The sequence below is a fragment of the Drosophila subpulchrella genome, chromosome 3R, assembly GCF_014743375.2.
Source record: "Drosophila subpulchrella strain 33 F10 #4 breed RU33 chromosome 3R, RU_Dsub_v1.1 Primary Assembly, whole genome shotgun sequence".
Classification (NCBI taxonomy): domain Eukaryota; kingdom Metazoa; phylum Arthropoda; class Insecta; order Diptera; family Drosophilidae; genus Drosophila; species Drosophila subpulchrella.
Genome location: NC_050609.1, coordinates 6,244,046 through 6,262,731, shown reverse-complemented (window position 1 = coordinate 6,262,731; position 18,686 = coordinate 6,244,046). Strand labels below are relative to the sequence as shown.

At 42.7% G+C, this 18,686-nt stretch overlaps 1 protein-coding gene across 1 annotated transcript; it reads left to right on the top strand.

Moving 5' to 3' along the window:
* The first annotated feature begins 11,347 nt into the window (after positions 1-11,347).
* Positions 11,348-11,845, top strand: LOC119563156. The gene is made up of 2 exons (XM_037876415.1): positions 11,348-11,483; positions 11,550-11,845. Exons 1-2 carry the CDS (start codon positions 11,426-11,428, stop codon positions 11,735-11,737), a joined length of 246 nt encoding a protein of 81 aa, XP_037732343.1. The 5' UTR covers positions 11,348-11,425; the 3' UTR covers positions 11,738-11,845.
* The last annotated feature ends 6,841 nt before the right edge of the window (positions 11,846-18,686 follow it).

The window sequence follows — 18,686 nt, the reverse complement described above, 5'->3', positions numbered from 1 at the left end:
TTAAACATTTTTATAAATTTTTTAAGACTGAACAGCATTGTAATATCTCGACTACTTTATGCCCAAAAATCATATAAAATTCCTAAAATTAATCGGACTTGTACCATTGTGCAATGTTTAAGAAATTACCCACTCACCCAGTTTAAGATGCATTTGTGCACGTAGAAGAGAATGAACTGGCGAAAAAACAAAAGGAATCCGAGCCTTTCCTGCCGAATGTCAGCATGTCCCCGCGATGTTTTGTATGCCATCTTTTTAGCTGGCTGCAATAAAACATGCTCAACTATTTTGCATTTATTGCTGCAGTAGCTGAAAAGTCCTTTTGTCGTGAATAATTTATGAAAAACTAGGGAAAAATAGATGCACATTGTTTAGCCGGCCCGGGCATTGCATTGTCTCACTCTGCTCGCTAATAGCTCAAATATTCAGCTGCCAGAGCTTCTACTCTTCTACTTTTCTCCGCTCGGATCTCGGATCTCAAAGCTTTGTGCCAGAAAATGAAAAATTGAAAGTTTTCCCTGGCAAACTGCAGCTAATTTCATCTGCAAGTGGGACCGAAGCACCACGGCTAGAGATAGATGCAAATGCTTATCGCGAAAAAGTTGAGGCAAGTATTCCATTGTGTCTTTGTGATCCAAATTTGAAACTGCTAAAGCATTTAAAACTACAGAAAAAGGGGGGCAAAACCCGCACAGATGGGGTGAATTTTTCGAAAACTGCTTCGGGGCGACGACTTCTATGCTAAAGTTTGGCAACTGTTTGTCGGATTAAACAAGCTATATTCCTTCTCCTCCTTTTTTTGTGTATCCAAAAGCTTGCATGCGAGATAAAGGCCACTTATGAAGCATTCAAACACACATAACAAAACCCCCGAGGCAACCGGTTGGTGTAAGCAAAAAGTTAACAAGACTCCCAGAATAACTGGAATCGGGCGATTGACCAAATGTTTTACCACATTTACGGAGAATGCCAATTAAATTCAAAACGATTGCCAGTCTCCTAATAATTTCGTCAATGAATTATGACAACAAATTGGTAGTTAGGTAGAGGGCTAAGAAAAACGACTGCGTGGCACATGGCACATAAATTCGAAGCCAAATTATATGGCGAGTGTAAATAGAAGGGGCGTTCTTGGGGGGCTGAACTGAAATTTATGAGAGGCACTCAACCGAGTTTCAAAGGGTTTTCGTTTTCGGAACACACACACACAGACACACAGCTTAAACAACTCGGCAGGCCAAGTCCTGAGACCTAAGGACTAAGGATGTGTGCCACGCCCCGTTCGGGGCGGAAATCCGCAAATGTGCAAGTTAAATATTGAAAAGTATTTGTTGATTGTACGCAGTAAACGAACATTTTATTGTATTCAGGGCGCACTCAAAGCGAAAGGCAGCCCCAAAAAGTAGATTGGTATCCGGGAAGAGGGAGTTGGGAGTTGGAAGTTGGAAGCCCGGGTTCGAAAGCAAATTACCAAATCGTAGCAATGCCCCAGAGGCGCCGATGCTAAAAGGTAATGCACACACGTGTAGCTGCCAAAGGAACACGATCCCAGAAACAAGGACCATCAGACTTTGGACATCCAACTTTGGACACTGGACACTGGACATTCGACAATGAAGTGAAGACCTGCCTGCAGCCTGCCTTCCAGCCTGCCGTTTTTCCTTCTAATCGAATTTAAATATTCAAATGCTCCCAAGCTCCTGGGGAATCTCAAATGGAATGGCTGGAATTTTTGTAATTTAGCTTGCTTAGTGCCGATGCAGAAGCCGAGATATGCATATGAAAAATACACAAACTGATTGCATTTCATTTGCATCCTGCATTCATTTGCATTCGCATTGTTTGCCGCAAGAAGGCTGCTCTGCTCGCAAATAAATGACAACGTTTCTGATCCCGAGAACTGCACTCTCGCACTCACACAGAACTTCTGTCAAATGTAAAATATATAAATTTGTGCGTGCCATCCAGCTGCGCCTCGAGTAATTTGTCAGATTTGTTTGACATTTGTGGGGTTTTTGTGTGATTATGTCGGATGCGCTAACTTTGCCAAAAACCCATGTTAGTCTAATGAGAATAGTACACAGAAACAGCTGCACTCTTAACAGCAATGAACTCTGAACAAGTAGTTACATATAATGTTTACAGATGTCTTAAAAACAATATGAGGCACACATAATATGATTTAAAAAATAATATTAATACTAAGAAATTTTAAAGCTTATAAGTTCTCCACCATATAATATCCCATTATTTAAAACACTATTTGGATAATATACTTGTATAACCTATAAGTGAAGGGAATATTTATATATTTACTTATATTTTTTGCCCCTGCCTGAGCGTATTGCGAAAAAAATATTCCGCATCGATGAAATCAACCAGTAAATCTGCTGAATGCACTTTTAAGAGGTAAAAATGTTTCATTCTGTGGCTGAAATAAAATGCAAAAGCAACCGAAAGCCTTTTATAATTCTATCAAATTGAAATGCTGGCATTTTAATTGCTTACAAAAAATCTGCTTCATTTTTATTAAAATTTTAAAACGGAATCTATAATTTGAGCCCGAAAATTCCGAATATGTTTCCATCTTATTTTTTGGCTGGCCCCATATAAAGTGGGCTTTTAACTCAACCTTCGGGTGAGTGACTGCTGCAAATCAGCGTCAATGGTTGGCCACAGTAGACACGTCTGTGAAAATTGCTCAGGAGTTGACAGTTTGTGGCATGTGGGGAGTGTCACACATTTCGAGCGGCATATTGCACTGGCAGAAGGCATTTTTTCCCTTTTTTTAATATGCCAGAACGCACAGTTGGATCCCCAGATTATCAAGGAGGAGGAGGTGAGGTAAACGCTTAAACGAGCCAAAACTTCAGCAGTTGACAGATCGAGAACACGGCAAACTTTCACGGAGATAAGCTGCAAAGGACAGGGACAAACTTTCATGGCATAATTATCGCTATCTTCTGATTTTAGGGCCACTTAAAAAACGTCGGAGGAATCGTTTGGCCAATCAAAGTGAATTGAATTCAGCTGCCGGCACAAGGATATTAAGCCGTGCTGAAAACTGAAGCGCGGAATGAAGAGCGATGGCCATGGCCAAGATAATCTGATGGCGGTCTTTCCTCTTTTGCGACGATAGCAATTACCCATTGGCTATTGCCCGTTTCCATTGGCAGCCGGGACACGTGTTCCGATTAAACGCTATTGCCGCGGAGCATAAAGTATGCTAAAGTTGTTACCATCGAACATCCTCATCGACGGGCCAGCTACATTGTCTGTTGCTCAGTTGATGCTACTACGTTTTGTCGGCAGGTTTTTCGGTGAGTATTTTATGGCCACGTGGCGTATGCGCAATATTGCTCACTATATCAACGGAAAAAATATATTTAGTGCATTCAACAACAGGCAACAGCAACAAATGGCAGGCCATATATATTCTGGGCAAAAAAATAAATGTAGTGTGCGGGTGCAAAATGGAAACATGCCACCGACCATTTACCCCTGATTCCGTAATTCCCGGCGCCTTTAATGCACTTTACTGTATAACATGGCAGAAGTTTCATTAACTTGCTGCCGCTGCTGCTGTCCGATTCTTGAAAAATAAGCCAGACAAGCCAGTAGCAGCCATCGAAGTTCGCTGGAACAAAAAGCCTTGTCTAACCAATCAACTGTGGCTAACTTTTGGCCACAGAACTTGAATTACACAGTGGAATGGGTGGGGATTGCCCCCCCCAAGCAATGCGACACGAAGGAGCCAAGAAATAAGAGGAGAAAAGTCGAGAAAATCGAGGGGGGAAAAATGGGAAAATGGAAAAAAAATAGTCAACTGGCAGACACAAATGAGAAATCAAATAAATACTCAATCGAGCGTAAAGCATTCAAAGCGACAGCGTGCCAAAGACCAAGAGCAGCAACAAATGGGCCATGCCATGTCGGGTTAAGCCCGGTCGATGGGCGAATGGCGAATGCCTGCCAATGGGTTAAGTGGGCGCTCCATGGTGGGGTTAAGTATGCGCCTTGTAGTGCGGTTCACCTTGGCGACGTGTGCATTTCGCACAAACTGCTAAGCGCATCAATCGAGCCATCAGCCACCGCCCCTCAGCCAAAAACGCTTATGCAATTGTTTCCCATTTCCGTTTACGACACAATACAAAGCATCTCAAGTGTTTATAGGAAGTCGAAACTTTCTGCGCTGCAGAACGTGATCGGGTTTTGTAATTCTTTAAACAGTCTGTAGCATTTTTGCCGAGATTTACGAGCCCGCTAGAAATTAAGCCACTGAGCAGCAGCTCGGGAGCAGCTTAACTAGCCCTGGGCAATGGGACGCGCAGGACTTGTATCCTGGGGGGTGCTTTAACTAATTTCCAATAAACAGCTCGAAAGTTTTTGTGCGACGCGCGTGCAAAACAGCGTAGAAAATTGCTCAGGACTCGCCCTATATATATATATATATATATATCTATGTATCGCCTATATATGTCTCTGTTTTTTGTGTTTTTGTGGCACTGGCCCAACAAGAGTATCCACTTATACACATGCCCAAGTGTGGGTGAGTATCTAAGCTCAGTGGCGCGTGTGTTTGCGTGCTTGAAATTCATTTAGAGGATTTATATGAAAGCATTGTCTTGCATATTTAATATAATTTACAATGCCGAATGGCAACTGCTGCTCAGCTCATCCAGATCGGGTGCCCAGGATCCCCAACAAAACAAGCTCGATGAGGACAATGTGAGACATGGCATACAATTTATTATACTAAACGTCAATTTGGTATATATCGACAATCGACTTTGCGTCGGCAAACAGCAAGCTACCACCAGCTCCTCCTTCTTTTCAGCCATTCCGCCATATCGTGTATGCAAATGATCCCGAGACCTATACGATACCCTGCGATTTGTGGGGTAGTATGGGCTTGGTAAGAGTTTGGGTGCACCTAAAAAAATACAAATACAAATGAGTCCATGTTAACATATGATTTATTTCCGAATTTCAATTTTTGTTTTATGATTTTTATAGTATTTGACCATCCCAAAAACTTAGGGCACTGCTTTGTATAAATATTTTATGTTTACAAAATCTTAATCAGAAAGTATTAGCCATAAATTGTACCTTATAAAAAGTCTCAGCATTGATATACATCCTGTTAAGCTTGATACTGACTAAGTTCCTTCCTTCTTCTTACTAAGTATCCCCCTGTCGATGCCAATTTGCATTTGCATTCTAAATTATATGTACAGTCAATGTATGTGGGTTTTATACCAACGGCTTATCTGCTTGTTTACAGCACAACAATTTTTTTGCATGTTTATTTTGCAAACAAGGCGACGCCAAGCAAAATCGGCGGCAAATTTCATTTGGCACTTGTTGAACGAACCTTGGCTTATGACATCGCACGCATATGGTTCCGGCCTGGCCAATTAACGATTCGCCTTTATAAATTATTCAAGTGAAATTGAAACGCCACTTACACCAAACCCAATTGGGGAGCTCGACAAATTAATTTCGGGCCATGTCATCCATTTGTATTTATAGGTTGGCTAATGACACGTCACGCATACGACAGGGTGGCCCGAGACAAGTTACTTATACGCCCCGTATGTCGCATATGATGCGGTTCGTAATTAAACGCGACTAACGGTGGAACACAATTAAACCTCATTAAGCAGTGCAGGACATTGGCATTCGAGAAGTTGTGGCTTTGATTGCCAGCAGCTACATATATACGTCACAGAGTCCTGGCAGCCAAATCGACACAACTGACACTGGCAGAAAGTTTGGTCGGGGAGGGAGGGAAATCATTAATTTATAAGTGCGACCGGAACTTTCTCTCTAACTCCAATGCAAAACCAATGAAAAGTGGAAACTTTTGCAATTTGCCGAATGCATTTTTGCAGCCAAACCCAAGCCCGAAATCCGAAACTCGACGCTGTGGCGCTTTCGAACAATTGATCTCGATTCGCATCTTAATTCATTACTTAATAGAGTCAACGTCAGACTGACTGGCTGCCTGGTTGGCGGTTAGGGAGCAAAGTTTGTTCTGGTTTCGGCTTTCGTTGATTACATTTGAGATGCATGGCCAATGCAAATGGGGGAGCAGAAGGAGCAGATGGACCAGTTGGAGCAGGGAACCTGGAATAGGGATCCTGAAACTGAAAACTTAAAACCGGGAACAGGACGTGGATAACTTTGCATTGTGTCATTTGCATGCGGTTCTGTTGTATGCAAATTGCGAGTAATTGGTGTGAAACGTCTGCAATGAACGTGACCCCTGCTCAGCAGACACCGAGGAGTCCTCGGAGTCCTTGGAGTCCTTGGAATCCTTCGAGACCTGCAGCCGAGCGATATGCATTCATTATTTATAAGCAAAATATCATAAAACTTAACAAGAGAACGAACAGCCAGCGGGTGGCACAACTATTGGGGTTACTACTGGCAACATTTTGTCACGTGTTTCGGGTTCCAGAATAAAATCAGCATCAGTCCATCTCGGCAGGGGGTGGAGGTGTACAAGATGGATGTTTAGCAACAGCTGAAACTACAAGGGAGAATCTCCAACTGCTGCTAAATCTGCGCTTGGCCCACGGGCCATGGCGAACTAATAAACTACATAGTTTACGCATTAAGTCCTGGCATAATTTCCTGGTAAACGCTCGAGAGCAAAACCGCTGAGTGGCAAAAGGCAACTGAACTGTCGTTGTCCTAGCAATCGGGTTTTTGAGGCAGGACACGGAAAACGAAACAGCCCGAGGGATACAAGAAAGAGCGAAAGCTTTCGGATGTACTAAATTAGCTAAGAGAATGTCTAAGAGAGTATCTAACCACCCTTAAAAGCTACACTTACGATATTCGTTACCAAAGGATAATGAGGAACTTCTGCCCCAGGAGTCCTCCCTTATGCATGCATGTAAAATGTTAAGCCGAAATTGTTATTTGTGCAGTCCGCTTGTTTAGGCTACATGCAACTACAACTACAACGACAACGACAGCAGTGCTAAACACGACTGCGAATTGTTGAACAGGCCTCGCAATTTCCATTTAACCAACCAAGTTTCACATTAACCGAACGCTTGAGCTAATTGACTAGACAGCCAAACTGTAGTTGAAACAATTTCGTACCTGTTTTTGTAAAACCCTAGGCTTTTCCGTTTTTTTCCCTCCCCTAATTAGCTGGGAAAACAGCAAAGGGGCGTGCCATGGTGGGCATATAAATTACGCCACCAACCCAATAAGTTTACACCTATCGAGAGTTCGTAATGGATTGCATTGCAAATTTGAGGTGCCTCTGCTGCCAATTCAAAAATGATTTATGCACACGCACTCTGCCCCCAGAAAACGCAAACGCTGCGTATACCTAATATATATATATATATATTTTGGGGCATCCAGCTTCTGACCGAATATCTCGTACACCCCAAGTTAATTAATGTGCGGTCAACATAGGTTTTTGTGGCTTCCAGCTGCTAGCTGGAGAGGCTGGAGCTTCATCTCCTCATATATTTATGTTGCCATGTGTTTTGCATTATTGTGGCCAAACATGGTTGCTATAAGGCACCGGCGTTCTCCAACACACAGAGAGAAGGAAATGTCTGCGGCCAGTGCATATCATTTAATAAGAATTTTAATGCAGACACTTGGCCCGGCACAGTGCACATTCCAGCAGGAAATTGAATTCCTGCCTCATTTCATGATGAATTTATGTTGTGTGGTTAAATTAAATAAGACATTAAGTGCTGCATTATGGCCGAGCAGAGTGCATTCTGTTCCAGCTGGTTGGGCTGCCTGGCTGCCAGGCTCACAATCAGTTTGTTTCCAGTATTAAGATTCCGGCTCGGTCTAAGCCAAATAACTTGCCAAGGCAAATAAGCAGGCTGCCAGTCCTGGTGGTTGGGCCCTTCAATTTTAATTAGCATTCCAGAGCAGTTGGCTACGAACTTGGGGCCTTCTTATCCCAATCCCAATCCCCCTCACTCGGGTCCACCGCCAGGTAATTAACAATAACAACTACGACACTCTGGTGACAAAGCCGCCAACCGAAAACATGACATAACAACAAGCCGCCAAGCTTATTTGCCTGGCAATGGTCGGTCAGTCGAGTTGAAGTCAAAGTCCTTGGGCCCGTGTGGCTAATTAAAATGTATTGCTTTGTTGCTCTGTTTTGAATAGAATCTGAGTCCGAGTCCAGTGGGATGTATTAAGTTGGCATAGTGCCTTTAAAGATTCGCCCCGCACTTAAGGGGGTAGCTCTTTCGTGTTTTACATCAACAGCATCATTATTCAAGGAGTAGACGTTTCGCCGAAAGTTTCCTGGTAGCGCTAACGATCTGCCAATGTCGAGCTGTAGATGGAGCTGAAACTGATGCGAAATCGAGCCGAACCGAACCGAGTTGAGCTAAGCTGCGACCATGCACCATTAACGATAACATCATCAAAGAAAATCCTTTACAACCATGTGTCACGTCAGAACGCACCGCCCACCCATCCCAAACACCCACTTGCCTTTCGAAGGACACACCGACATCCTCATGCTCACAGGGAGGGGCGCAATAGAAGCCTACGCTTCCTGTCACAGGACAAAACGCACAGCAGCAAATTGGCAGCAACGACAGCAATTGCTACAAAAGGGACGACGGCCCGAGTGCGCCCCGTATCCGAGAATCCGAGTATACCCGGTATCCCTAGTAGCCCATCCCATCCCAGAGTCCCTGCTCCCGAACATCCGAGCATCCTTCGGCGCCGGAGACGCACGTCGCCAAAGCTCAACTGCACACACATCAAAAATAAACCATCAGGCCAAGGCTGGGAAAAAACCGACAACAAAAAACGACGACATATCAACATTAGTCAATGTCGTGTAAGGGAGTACCCGTGTCTAGGCCACCCAATCTCCCTATCTCCACTCTACACACCCGGTTATCATCGAGTAAGGGGTATATTACATTCGGGTGAATTTAGATTTCAAAGAGAAGATTATCCATTCTTAGGTTTTTTTGTATCTCAATTATTTCTTTTAGATCCTTGTTATGAATAAGCGTATCATATCATACAGAAAATAATAGCTTTAGATTTATTTTTCAGATTTAAAATAAACAGAATGCAAATTGTATAAGCACCATCATTAATTTGATCAGAGCTCTCACAATAGAAATGTTTTTTTTTATAAATACCTTAAAATGAATCAAAATTTTTGGATCATATAAACATATCAGGTACTGGTTTTGAGTATTTTCAATGTTAAGATAAAAGGTATCCCTTAGTCGTAGCCCTAACTAAAACCTTTTTTCTTTGTTTTTCGGGTGAGGGCTGCGCAGCTGTTTTGAATAATTGAGCTTCGCTCCGCTTGTGGATTTTGTAAAGTATGAAAAATATGCGTGTCTTACTTAGAGCCGCGCCAGAGGCCTAATGAAGTGCTCGGCCCCCAAAGGGCTGTACCGCCCCAGCCAATAATTAAAACGTGTCGGGCAATTCCTCTCAATTTACACGCCTCTGGTTCCGTTTATCTACTTTTTTCCCTACTTTCTTTTTTGTTCTATTGGCTGCCACACAAGGTGGCATCGTTATGGCACTCCTGCTGTCTCCAATTCAAGCTGCCTGCTGGTGCGAATGGAATGCAATGGTAAGGATCGAGTGCACCCAAGATGGAGCTGCATTGGCACGAGCTTGTCATTTATCAGTGGGTCTGGGTATGCTCTTGAATTTCAATGCAGCTTATACAATTTGCCGTACTTTGCATAAAAGCAAATGCTTGCCACTCGTTGCCATCATCGAAACATTTTCAGAGCCCCTGCTTATGTGTGTTCCGATGTGCCGATGTTTGCTTAGTCGTGGAAATTTTAGTTTTTGGAAATTTTTGGGGGCACGCACCGCATTTTCGATTGGCAGGCAATGGATTGAGAGGAGCAGGAGGGGCAGCCCCTCAATTCGCTGGCTCTTTTATTGACTTGCACTTTGTGGCGCTTTGCGGTATTGCGTGGCGCATACGAAATGCCTGCAAGACATTTCGCTAAAGGAAAGCGTCAGTTCCAGAAAAACAACAGAACCGAAACAAAAAACAATTTTCGCTTGCGGTTCGTCTTTAAGCGTATTTCACTTTTCGGTTTCTTCCATTTTCGCAACTCTTTTTGGACTCCTTGTAACACTAGGGTATCGTCTTTGCCAGCTTACACTAGTCCACAAAACAGGATTTTTTTGGGATTAAAGAGATTATAGCTTAAGATTAGGCTTTAGAATTTCTACTTCTTTTCGATTTAAAGGATCGGTGTGTTTTTTTTGTTAAGCTTTCGGCTTTGTCAGTACCAGCAATAAATCTCTGTTACTTTAATTTCAATCTTATCTGTCATTCAAATATTCCAATAAAACGATTAGGTTTACATATTTTTAAGAGTTTATCAACACGACAAAATTGATTTTATATTCTTGGATACTTTTGTATTTTTTAGAAAGCATAATAAAATGATTTAATATGTTGTCTTCAATTAGCCTGGTACTTTTTGTTCACTGGCCCATTCAAAACTTGCAATCGCTTATTAAGCGACCCCCGGACAATGTGGCGTATGCGTAACGCAGACAGGGGAATGTGACACGTAACAGGTGATTTGACCTAGCCAAGCAAATGCAGACAATGGCAAAAAAGCCGATAACGATAACTTTATCCCAAGATCTTTTGACATGAGCAAACAAATAAAGAAGAAAGCACGCAACAGCCAAAGGAGCAAAAGGCGAATGAAATGGAAATGCTGAGGGAAAAAAACGTGGAAAAATACAAAGTGCTGTCATTCATTGTGCTCTGCTATTTGCCAAGGCAAGGCAGTTCCACTGACATTCTCCTGTCCCCCACTATTGTTTTCCTTCCCTGGGAAGGACAACGACACCCACCCGCAAGGACATATGGGTGTGTATGTGTGTGTGTGTGTTTGTCCAAGTCCAAGTCTTTGTGCGTGTGACGTTTTATCTCTGTCACTAAATTGACACTTTAGTTAATGGATTTTGTGTGTGTGAGTGTGCTATTTGTGGCGCTTACTTTTTATCTGTGTGTCTTGGATTTCGCCACTGTTGCTTGCTCCTTAACATATCAGAATCAGGAGAACCAGGAGCAGGAGCCAGCAAACAGGACACGCACTTGCCCCGAAACGTTCAGTCGCAATCGCAAGTGTAAGTACTTTGAATAATAAGAATGCTCACTTTGATGGATGCGCAACAAATCTCTTTAGATTTATCAGCGGAACGATGACAACACTGCGGATGGTATGGTATGTATACCTCCAACCTCCCCCCAAGGGCCTCATGATCCCCCCACAACAATTGAGGGATTATTCACATGCTTGTATCACAGTAAAACGATTTGCCACGACTTACCTGTCACTTTGAGCACACCACCCAGTGTATAAATATTTGTTAAGTATATGTGTCTAGATTTCGGCTAAACAAAATGCCTCGTCGTGTACTGAAAAACTACGAGTTTGAACCAGCCCAACAGCCATGTCTGCGTAAGTTCCTCAAAATATTAGTTGTGTATACATACAGCATATATAATATATGCATGACATATGCAGGCAAGTCAAAATTGGATCCCAAAGGTAAATGTGGCGTTGCCATCAAGAAACAACCGAGGGAGCAACCTGTTGAGGAGGAGAATCCATTGCAGTTCCTCGAGCAAAAGACCGATGCGGCACTCGTCGTGCATTGGACTCGTGCTAAAGGACGAACCTTTTCACCCATCAAGTTGTTGCCTCCCTGGTAGTAGTGTGTAATGTGCCCAAAATTTACGATTATCCAGGCGCTCGCAGAATTCAGGGTCAAGTCAATAAAAATGCTCAGTATTTCCTAGTCAAACGAAAAACACTTAAAATGTTGTGAACTTTCCTAGAACTTTCCTAGTTCCTAGATATTATTTACAATATGCTAGACATGGACAAAATATTAGCATATTTTATTAAATATATAAATAATATGCAACATTATTACTAAAGTATAAGGTAAGTCATTCCATGAGCACTTATAAATGGCTAAGCAATATGCAGATTTATAAATAATCGATTTCCGTTTTACTTTTTGATCAAATACCTTCAAAAACCCAACGAAATAAAATATTTCATGCTAAAAGAGGTTACCAACTTTGAAAAACTTTGAATGATTTCTGTTCACATCATTCCAAGAAACTTTTTCGAAATTATCATAGCTCTGGGAGTTTGATGATTGTAAAAGCTCCTGTGGGGACCGTACCGTATCGTAGAATCCGAGAACACACTTTTGGCTTACTTTCCGGATTTCCGAGGTGGCAAAACAGGGCAGACCCTTGGCGTTGAGTTAAAAATAAATATAAAATATTTAATGCCCCCGGCTTATGTGCTGGATTCCGATTCGACCTGGACCGCGTGCGATAAATACACATGTGTATATCTGTCACAGTGTGTCAAGTTTTAAATCGGCTTTCGGTTCGGCCGGCAGCTTCAATTTGACGCAATAATTTATATGTGATTTGGTCGCATTGCGGCGGCTTGTCAGGGCTCCATTCGTCCGGGGGCAGGGATTTGTAAGTTCTGTTGACAAAATAAGCAAAATAATAAATTACAAAAGTTGTGGCACGCGCATCCGCCGGGATTTGGTTAATCGAATATGCACACTGTGGGGGCTATGGGCTTCCGATTCCAATCACATTTCCCAACCGACTCATCATCATCACTATCATCATTATTATTATTATTATCGAATGCAGGCCCTTGACACATTAATTGGCCGAAGTGCACGGCAAAGTTGAGGGGATCCTTTGGCAGTATTAAATAAATATATGGTCATGTGCATTATGCAGCACCCAGGTGTGCTTCAAACTGGCCAAAGCCGAAGTGGTAAACTTTCCCTGAATGTGCCAGCACATGCAAGTTGCAAGTTGCCAGTTGCCAGTTGCAACATTCCCATCCATCCATCCAGCCACCCACCACTTGGGCACTGGGCGCGAACTTGGCCAAGCAAACTTTTCCTGTTCGGTTGTGGATCGCTTTAAAGCGACTCTATTTGCGCCAGCGGCAGACTAACCTCTCACACTTGAAGAAATGTAGTTTTAACTTTAAGTGAAGCAGTTATTATGAGGCCAAAGTTAGGGTTAACCTAGAAAGGTAAGTCGTTGATTGGATGGAGAAGGAATTACTACATTATAAGGGCTGCTTAATTTAATTGGTTCCATCAACACATAATCCTAAGAATTGGAATAGGGTTAGTATATATATGATTTATTAAACGATTTGTTGGGGATTTTTTCATTAGATTTTTAAGAAACTACTAAACATTTGCTAAGATCTAAGTATTAGATATCCAGCAACAAAGACCAGAAAATCTCTTTCATTAAAAATATTTTCTGAAATAGGTGTAGAACAAAATCTCTAAGTCAAAGTTAATTAACAGCCACCATTAAAATACTAATTAAATATTTTTTTTGTGTTTTTATAAATAGTCTAGAAATCATAAAAAACCTATTAAATCTGGCATAATTCTATTTTCTGAGTGCAGGATGCAGGCTGAAAGCGGGCTTCGGTCACCGGGTGCTCATTATGCCCATTGCCGAGGGTATCGCGCTAAGTGGCTCCTGCATTGGGAATGGAAACTAAATGAATGGCCGCTTGAAATGCCTTGAAGCCCAAAGGATTAAATGCTCGCTGCACACACAAAGGCGGCAGACTTTGCCACCGCATTGTGAAAACAACTCATTTATCATAAGCGCGCTGCAGTGGGATGATGATGAAGTGGGGCGTGGGGAAGGGGTTGAGAAGGGGTTTCAGAAGTGGGTTGAGAAGGGGATTCCAGGGGCTCAAGAGGACAGCGGACTGAGGCTTACTACAAAAGTAACTGACAACTGCAGATGAAATGTTGAAAGCGCGAACTGAACACACAGCGCAACAATTAATTGTCTCCGCATTCATTTGCCCTTCGCCAAGATGCCAGATGCTTTTCACGGCCGGAAGGGGAAGTGGAAGGGGCTCCAGGGGTCAGGGGTCAGTGGGCAGGGGGCAGGTGGGCCGCCGCCTGGTCACGGGTGCGCCAGATCGTCCGCCCGGCACGCAATAATCGCCCGGCATTTGCCCTTAATTAATGGTTGAGCGCAAAGTAATAAACGATATTTAAACAGAAATTGCTTTGTTTTTTCTGCTCTGCTTTTGTAATTGAAAGCAGACGTAATTCATATTTTATGCGGCTGTCATAAAACTTTAACAACTGTTTTACCCAAAACAAATAAAAACAAACAACAACGGCAGCCATTTTAATTAACTCAAAAGCTTGAGCATGCGATAAAGGCATTGGCCAATAATTACTTTCCTTTAATTAAAATATTATTAAATTTGATATGGGTGGTCAGCAAAAAAAAAGAAAACAACTCACTAGATTCAGGTAAGATAAATTATTTTAATGATGACAGCCTACGACTCAGGGGTCTGTGCGTGCCTTGACAAAAGCCGAGAAAAGTAGGACCAAGGATGGGTCACAGGTTATCGGCTAGAGGAAGGAAAATGTTTAAAAAAAATATCGAGGATATAAATAAAACAAATAATAAAATATCTAACATAGATGTCTAACAATAAATAACTAATATAGATTTTAAAGTTTAATATCCAATTTTTCATTCCTTTTTGATTGCGCTTTCAAAACTTAAAACCCTTTACCTCAGACACCCATCAATCAGCGGAGCATTCACCCTATCACCTCAATTAATTCGGAATTCCAGCTGTGTTCGACTTTCCGCAACATGACCAATCACTTTCACCATCCGCAACGATCTAATTAATTTGTTGCAAAATAATTTATTAATTAGCATGTCAGTGTCAGAGATTTTCGGCCATGGCTTATCATTAAACAAAGGAAAAGCCACGCGGCAGATGGATATTTTATGCGGGGCGAGAGGTAAATAGGCAATTAATCTGGCTCAACTGCGGACAGGTGTGCGCGAAAAAGTTGCATAGGAAAACCAGGAAAAGCGGGAAAAACCAATGGCCAGCGTTTCTGTTTCTGTTTCAGTTTCGCCGGACACCGAAGAAAATACAACATGAGACCGGACTGGACAGTCAGACAGACAGACAGGGAGAGTCCGGCGCAGATGGAGGACAGCCAGCGGGAAATTGAACGAACAATTATTTATTAATTTAACAGACACGCAATGCACATGGAGTTATCTCGATGCGATTCCTGACATCCGTTCCGATTTCGAGCAATTCGAATTTTTGCATCGCACTGCAGTCGAATGTCAGGATGTCCAAGGATGCAGAATGCTGTTGCAAATGCAGCTGCAGATGCAGTGCGTGTGTGGCCATTAACCATGTATGATGTGCATGTCGGCGGCGGGATTCCAGCTCCAGGCAGGATTCGCAGGACTCGAAGGACTCGCAGGACCCACCGTTGCACTGATTTCCCTGGCGAACTGGCAACCTGGCAACCCGGCATCCTGTCCTTCACAGGACTTTCCGGCTGGGCGGCTTTAATTCAACAGCCCGGCTTAAGAATCATAAGACAATTAATCAATTGCCTCGATAAGTTGCCTTTAATTGGGCAGCTCTCGACGGAATCAAGTGATTTTTGACACATCCCCTTAGAGGAAATCAATATAGTGTTAATCAAAAGTCAGTTGTCAGCTCTTAAGAATTTAATAAAAACCAACACTTGGTTTTTAGCTTTGGCCTACTTGTCTCAAATCGCCTGAAGGGCTTGGCATTTTGGCTGGGTTCTAGCAAATTGCAGGGAGGCATTTTTCCCAAAATGAAAACTAAAACGTCGCATTTTGCACACTCACATCTGCAGAGCTGCATTCGAGTCTCTGGGTCAGCAATTTGCCAAGTTTTCTGGCAAGTGAAAAGTGAAAGCCCTCAGTGTCTGTGTGTGTGCTTGCAACGGAAATGGGTAAATAGTGCCAGGAGGAAATGTACAAATAAATATTTGCAAATGAAAATGAACAAGGAAATGGAAGCGCCATGTGGCAGCGACAAGCGCTAAAACGTTTTATATACGTTTGTGTGTTGAGTGTCCGAAAGAAAAATAGATGCGGCTGTTTTGGCCACACAACAATTTGCAGCAACCCTGATCACAAAATACCTCAAAGAAAAATTCTTTGCAAAATTCGTGCATTGTTTCACTACTGCACAATGGCGAGGAATTGTCGTCAGGTTTTGTTTTTTTCTCTCGACACAAAATCGAATTAATTTTCGCTCGAAATTCCTCAACACTAACTCATAAAATATGCAGTGCATGGATTCATGTTGAGCGAAAATAATTAAGGTAACCCTTTGACAAAAGCTGAATTTAAGTAACTGCAGATTGATATTTTCAATACTAAAATTTAAAGGTAAGCTGATATTTTTAAAATTCATGCAGTTTATTATTATCAGCTCTTCTTTAATACAAGCCATGAAATCCCCTAGGATGTCTGAGCCCGAAATCATGATTGAAAATTTAATGCCCGACTTTAAAGCCAAAGATTATCGCCAGTGAATCAAATTAATTCGAGTGCAGAAATTCTAGATAAAAAAGGAGCAAAATATGTAAAGGCAAAAATGCTAACCAACTGAATTATTTTCAAATCATTCTAGGCAAAAGCAATTTGCATCTCAATTGGTGCTCAAAAATCGAGGGGCGGCGGAACGGCAGAGGATAGAATTTGTATGGGGCTGGGATGGGAGCAACAAAAAAATGCTGCCACAAAGCGGCAATCAGTAACAGTTATAGCGGAAAATAGCTATAATATGTATAGAGCCTGATATGAATATCTAGCCCAAAACAGGCAGAAAATTGCAAAAGTGCCTAAAAAGAGGAATCCACAGAGAAAGCGGGTCGCAGGCAGTTGCACACATGACTGAAATTAAAATAGCAATAGCAAAGGCCCAGTAGATGGGTATACGAGTTTAGGGATACTGGGGGGGCAGTTGAAGGAGGACGCCCGGCAACCACACAAAAGCAATTTCGATCAGGCACAAAGATAAGGAGCGGATTCGAGCAGCCGAGAGAGAGAGCCAACGCAGCACATCAGTTACAAAAATGTAGGCTACCCCTCAAGACCCCCCTCAAGAACCCCCTTAATACACCCCCTGGAAAACCCTCGAACCCTCGAAACATCCCCACACCTCAACAAAGGACCCGTGAAAGCAAAGCAGATAAAGACGAGCCGAAAAAACGAGCAAGTATAAAGGGCCCGAGTATCAGGCACACACAAGGATGCGCTGGAGGATTCGTGGTTTAGGCCTCTTTTTTTTATTATTTTTCTTTCGCTTTTTTTTTTGCGGCTGCTGTAGGTGCGCTAAAATTATGCAAATCATCGTAATACTTTCCCGGCGAAAGCAAAGCGGAAGGAAATTGTGTAAAAGCGGCAAGAGGCGACGGCTTCTTGTCTGTCTGCTGCTGGCAGCCTTTTTGGCAGGCTACAAAGCAAATAATTGCCCCAGAAATTGGGGCCATGCAAACTGTAATGTAATGGAGCCGTTTCGCTTTGAACGTTTCGCTCGTAGTCGCATGTGTAGTCCTAATGATGATATTTCCAAAAAAAAAAAAAAAAAAAAAAAAAAACGAACTGGGAATCAAATAAAGCGGTTGGAAAACAGTAAAATGAAGTGAAATTCTTTGGCAAGTGTTTACTCAAGCGACCGCATTCGATACGTGGGTAAATGCTTAAAGAGTTAAAGTTCCCGCGCAGTGGAGCATAAAGTGCAAATATATAAAGTGCACCCAGAAAGCAGGATGCAGGACGGAGGATTCGGCCTGCCAGCTTCCTTGCTTTCCGCTTCCTGCGGTTTCGGTCGAAAAATTTAATAAACGTCAAGCTGCGAGGCAACCGAGCGACGGACCAAACATTGCACCTGCCGTTGACCGCATTCGAGAAGGTTAGTGAAAAGGTGGGACTCTGAAATGCATACTTGTATGCCCAACCGTTCGTATACGTATTGTCCACACGAGAGAAGGCGGGAGCTCGGGAAATATGCAATATAGCGTATACGACCCGTGACACATTTGGGACAGCAGCAGCTCGCCTCCTTGATCCCAGTGATATCTCAAGAAACTTCATAAGTCCCATCTCTGATTTATGGTCTTTAACTTGCTTAACTTGCCATCGCTCATATGTCTTTTCGGGCTGCCTAATAATTGCACTTCTAAACATGGACCATTTATAAATCTTAGACTTGCAAAACTTTTCCCATTTCCCCGATAATTTCGCGCAACATTAACGAGCTTATTAATCGTTGCCCACACACACACAACGCGGAACAGGAACATCAAGCACGTCTTCGGGACACGGGATTCAGGATTCAGGATTCTGATCCTGAAATGAAGGACGGGTGAAAGGACACACATTTCCCACACAGCCACAGCTATGCTGGGGTTTGGGTTAAGGTTTAGGTGTGGGCTAAGGCATTTTATTGGTCCCCCTGGCGTTTGGCATACCTTTTTTGAATAGCGCGACACATTAACTTAATAATTTAGTGGGTGTCGAGTGGGCTGTTATAAATATTTATAAGCGGTGGGCGGTGGGTGATGGGCGTGGCTTGAGTGGGCCGTCGATGGCAGGACTAGATCTGCTGCTAAGAGCTACTCCAAACTATTCTGCCGTACAGGGATTCTCGGGGCTTCTCAGGCTCAATTGCGCGTAAAAGTCAAATGTCTTTGCCTGTTTTCCAAAAAGCTTCCTTGGCACTTGACACTTGGCTAACACACACCACTCTACG

Coding starts and splice junctions, on each gene's coding strand:
- LOC119563156 (XM_037876415.1), top strand. CDS start 11,426: ATGCCTCGTCGTGTACTGAAAAACTACGAGTTTGAACCAGCCCAACAG. Junction 11,484..11,549: donor AGCCCAACAGCCATGTCTGC/GTAAGTTCCTCA, acceptor TGACATATGCAG/GCAAGTCAAAATTGGATCCC.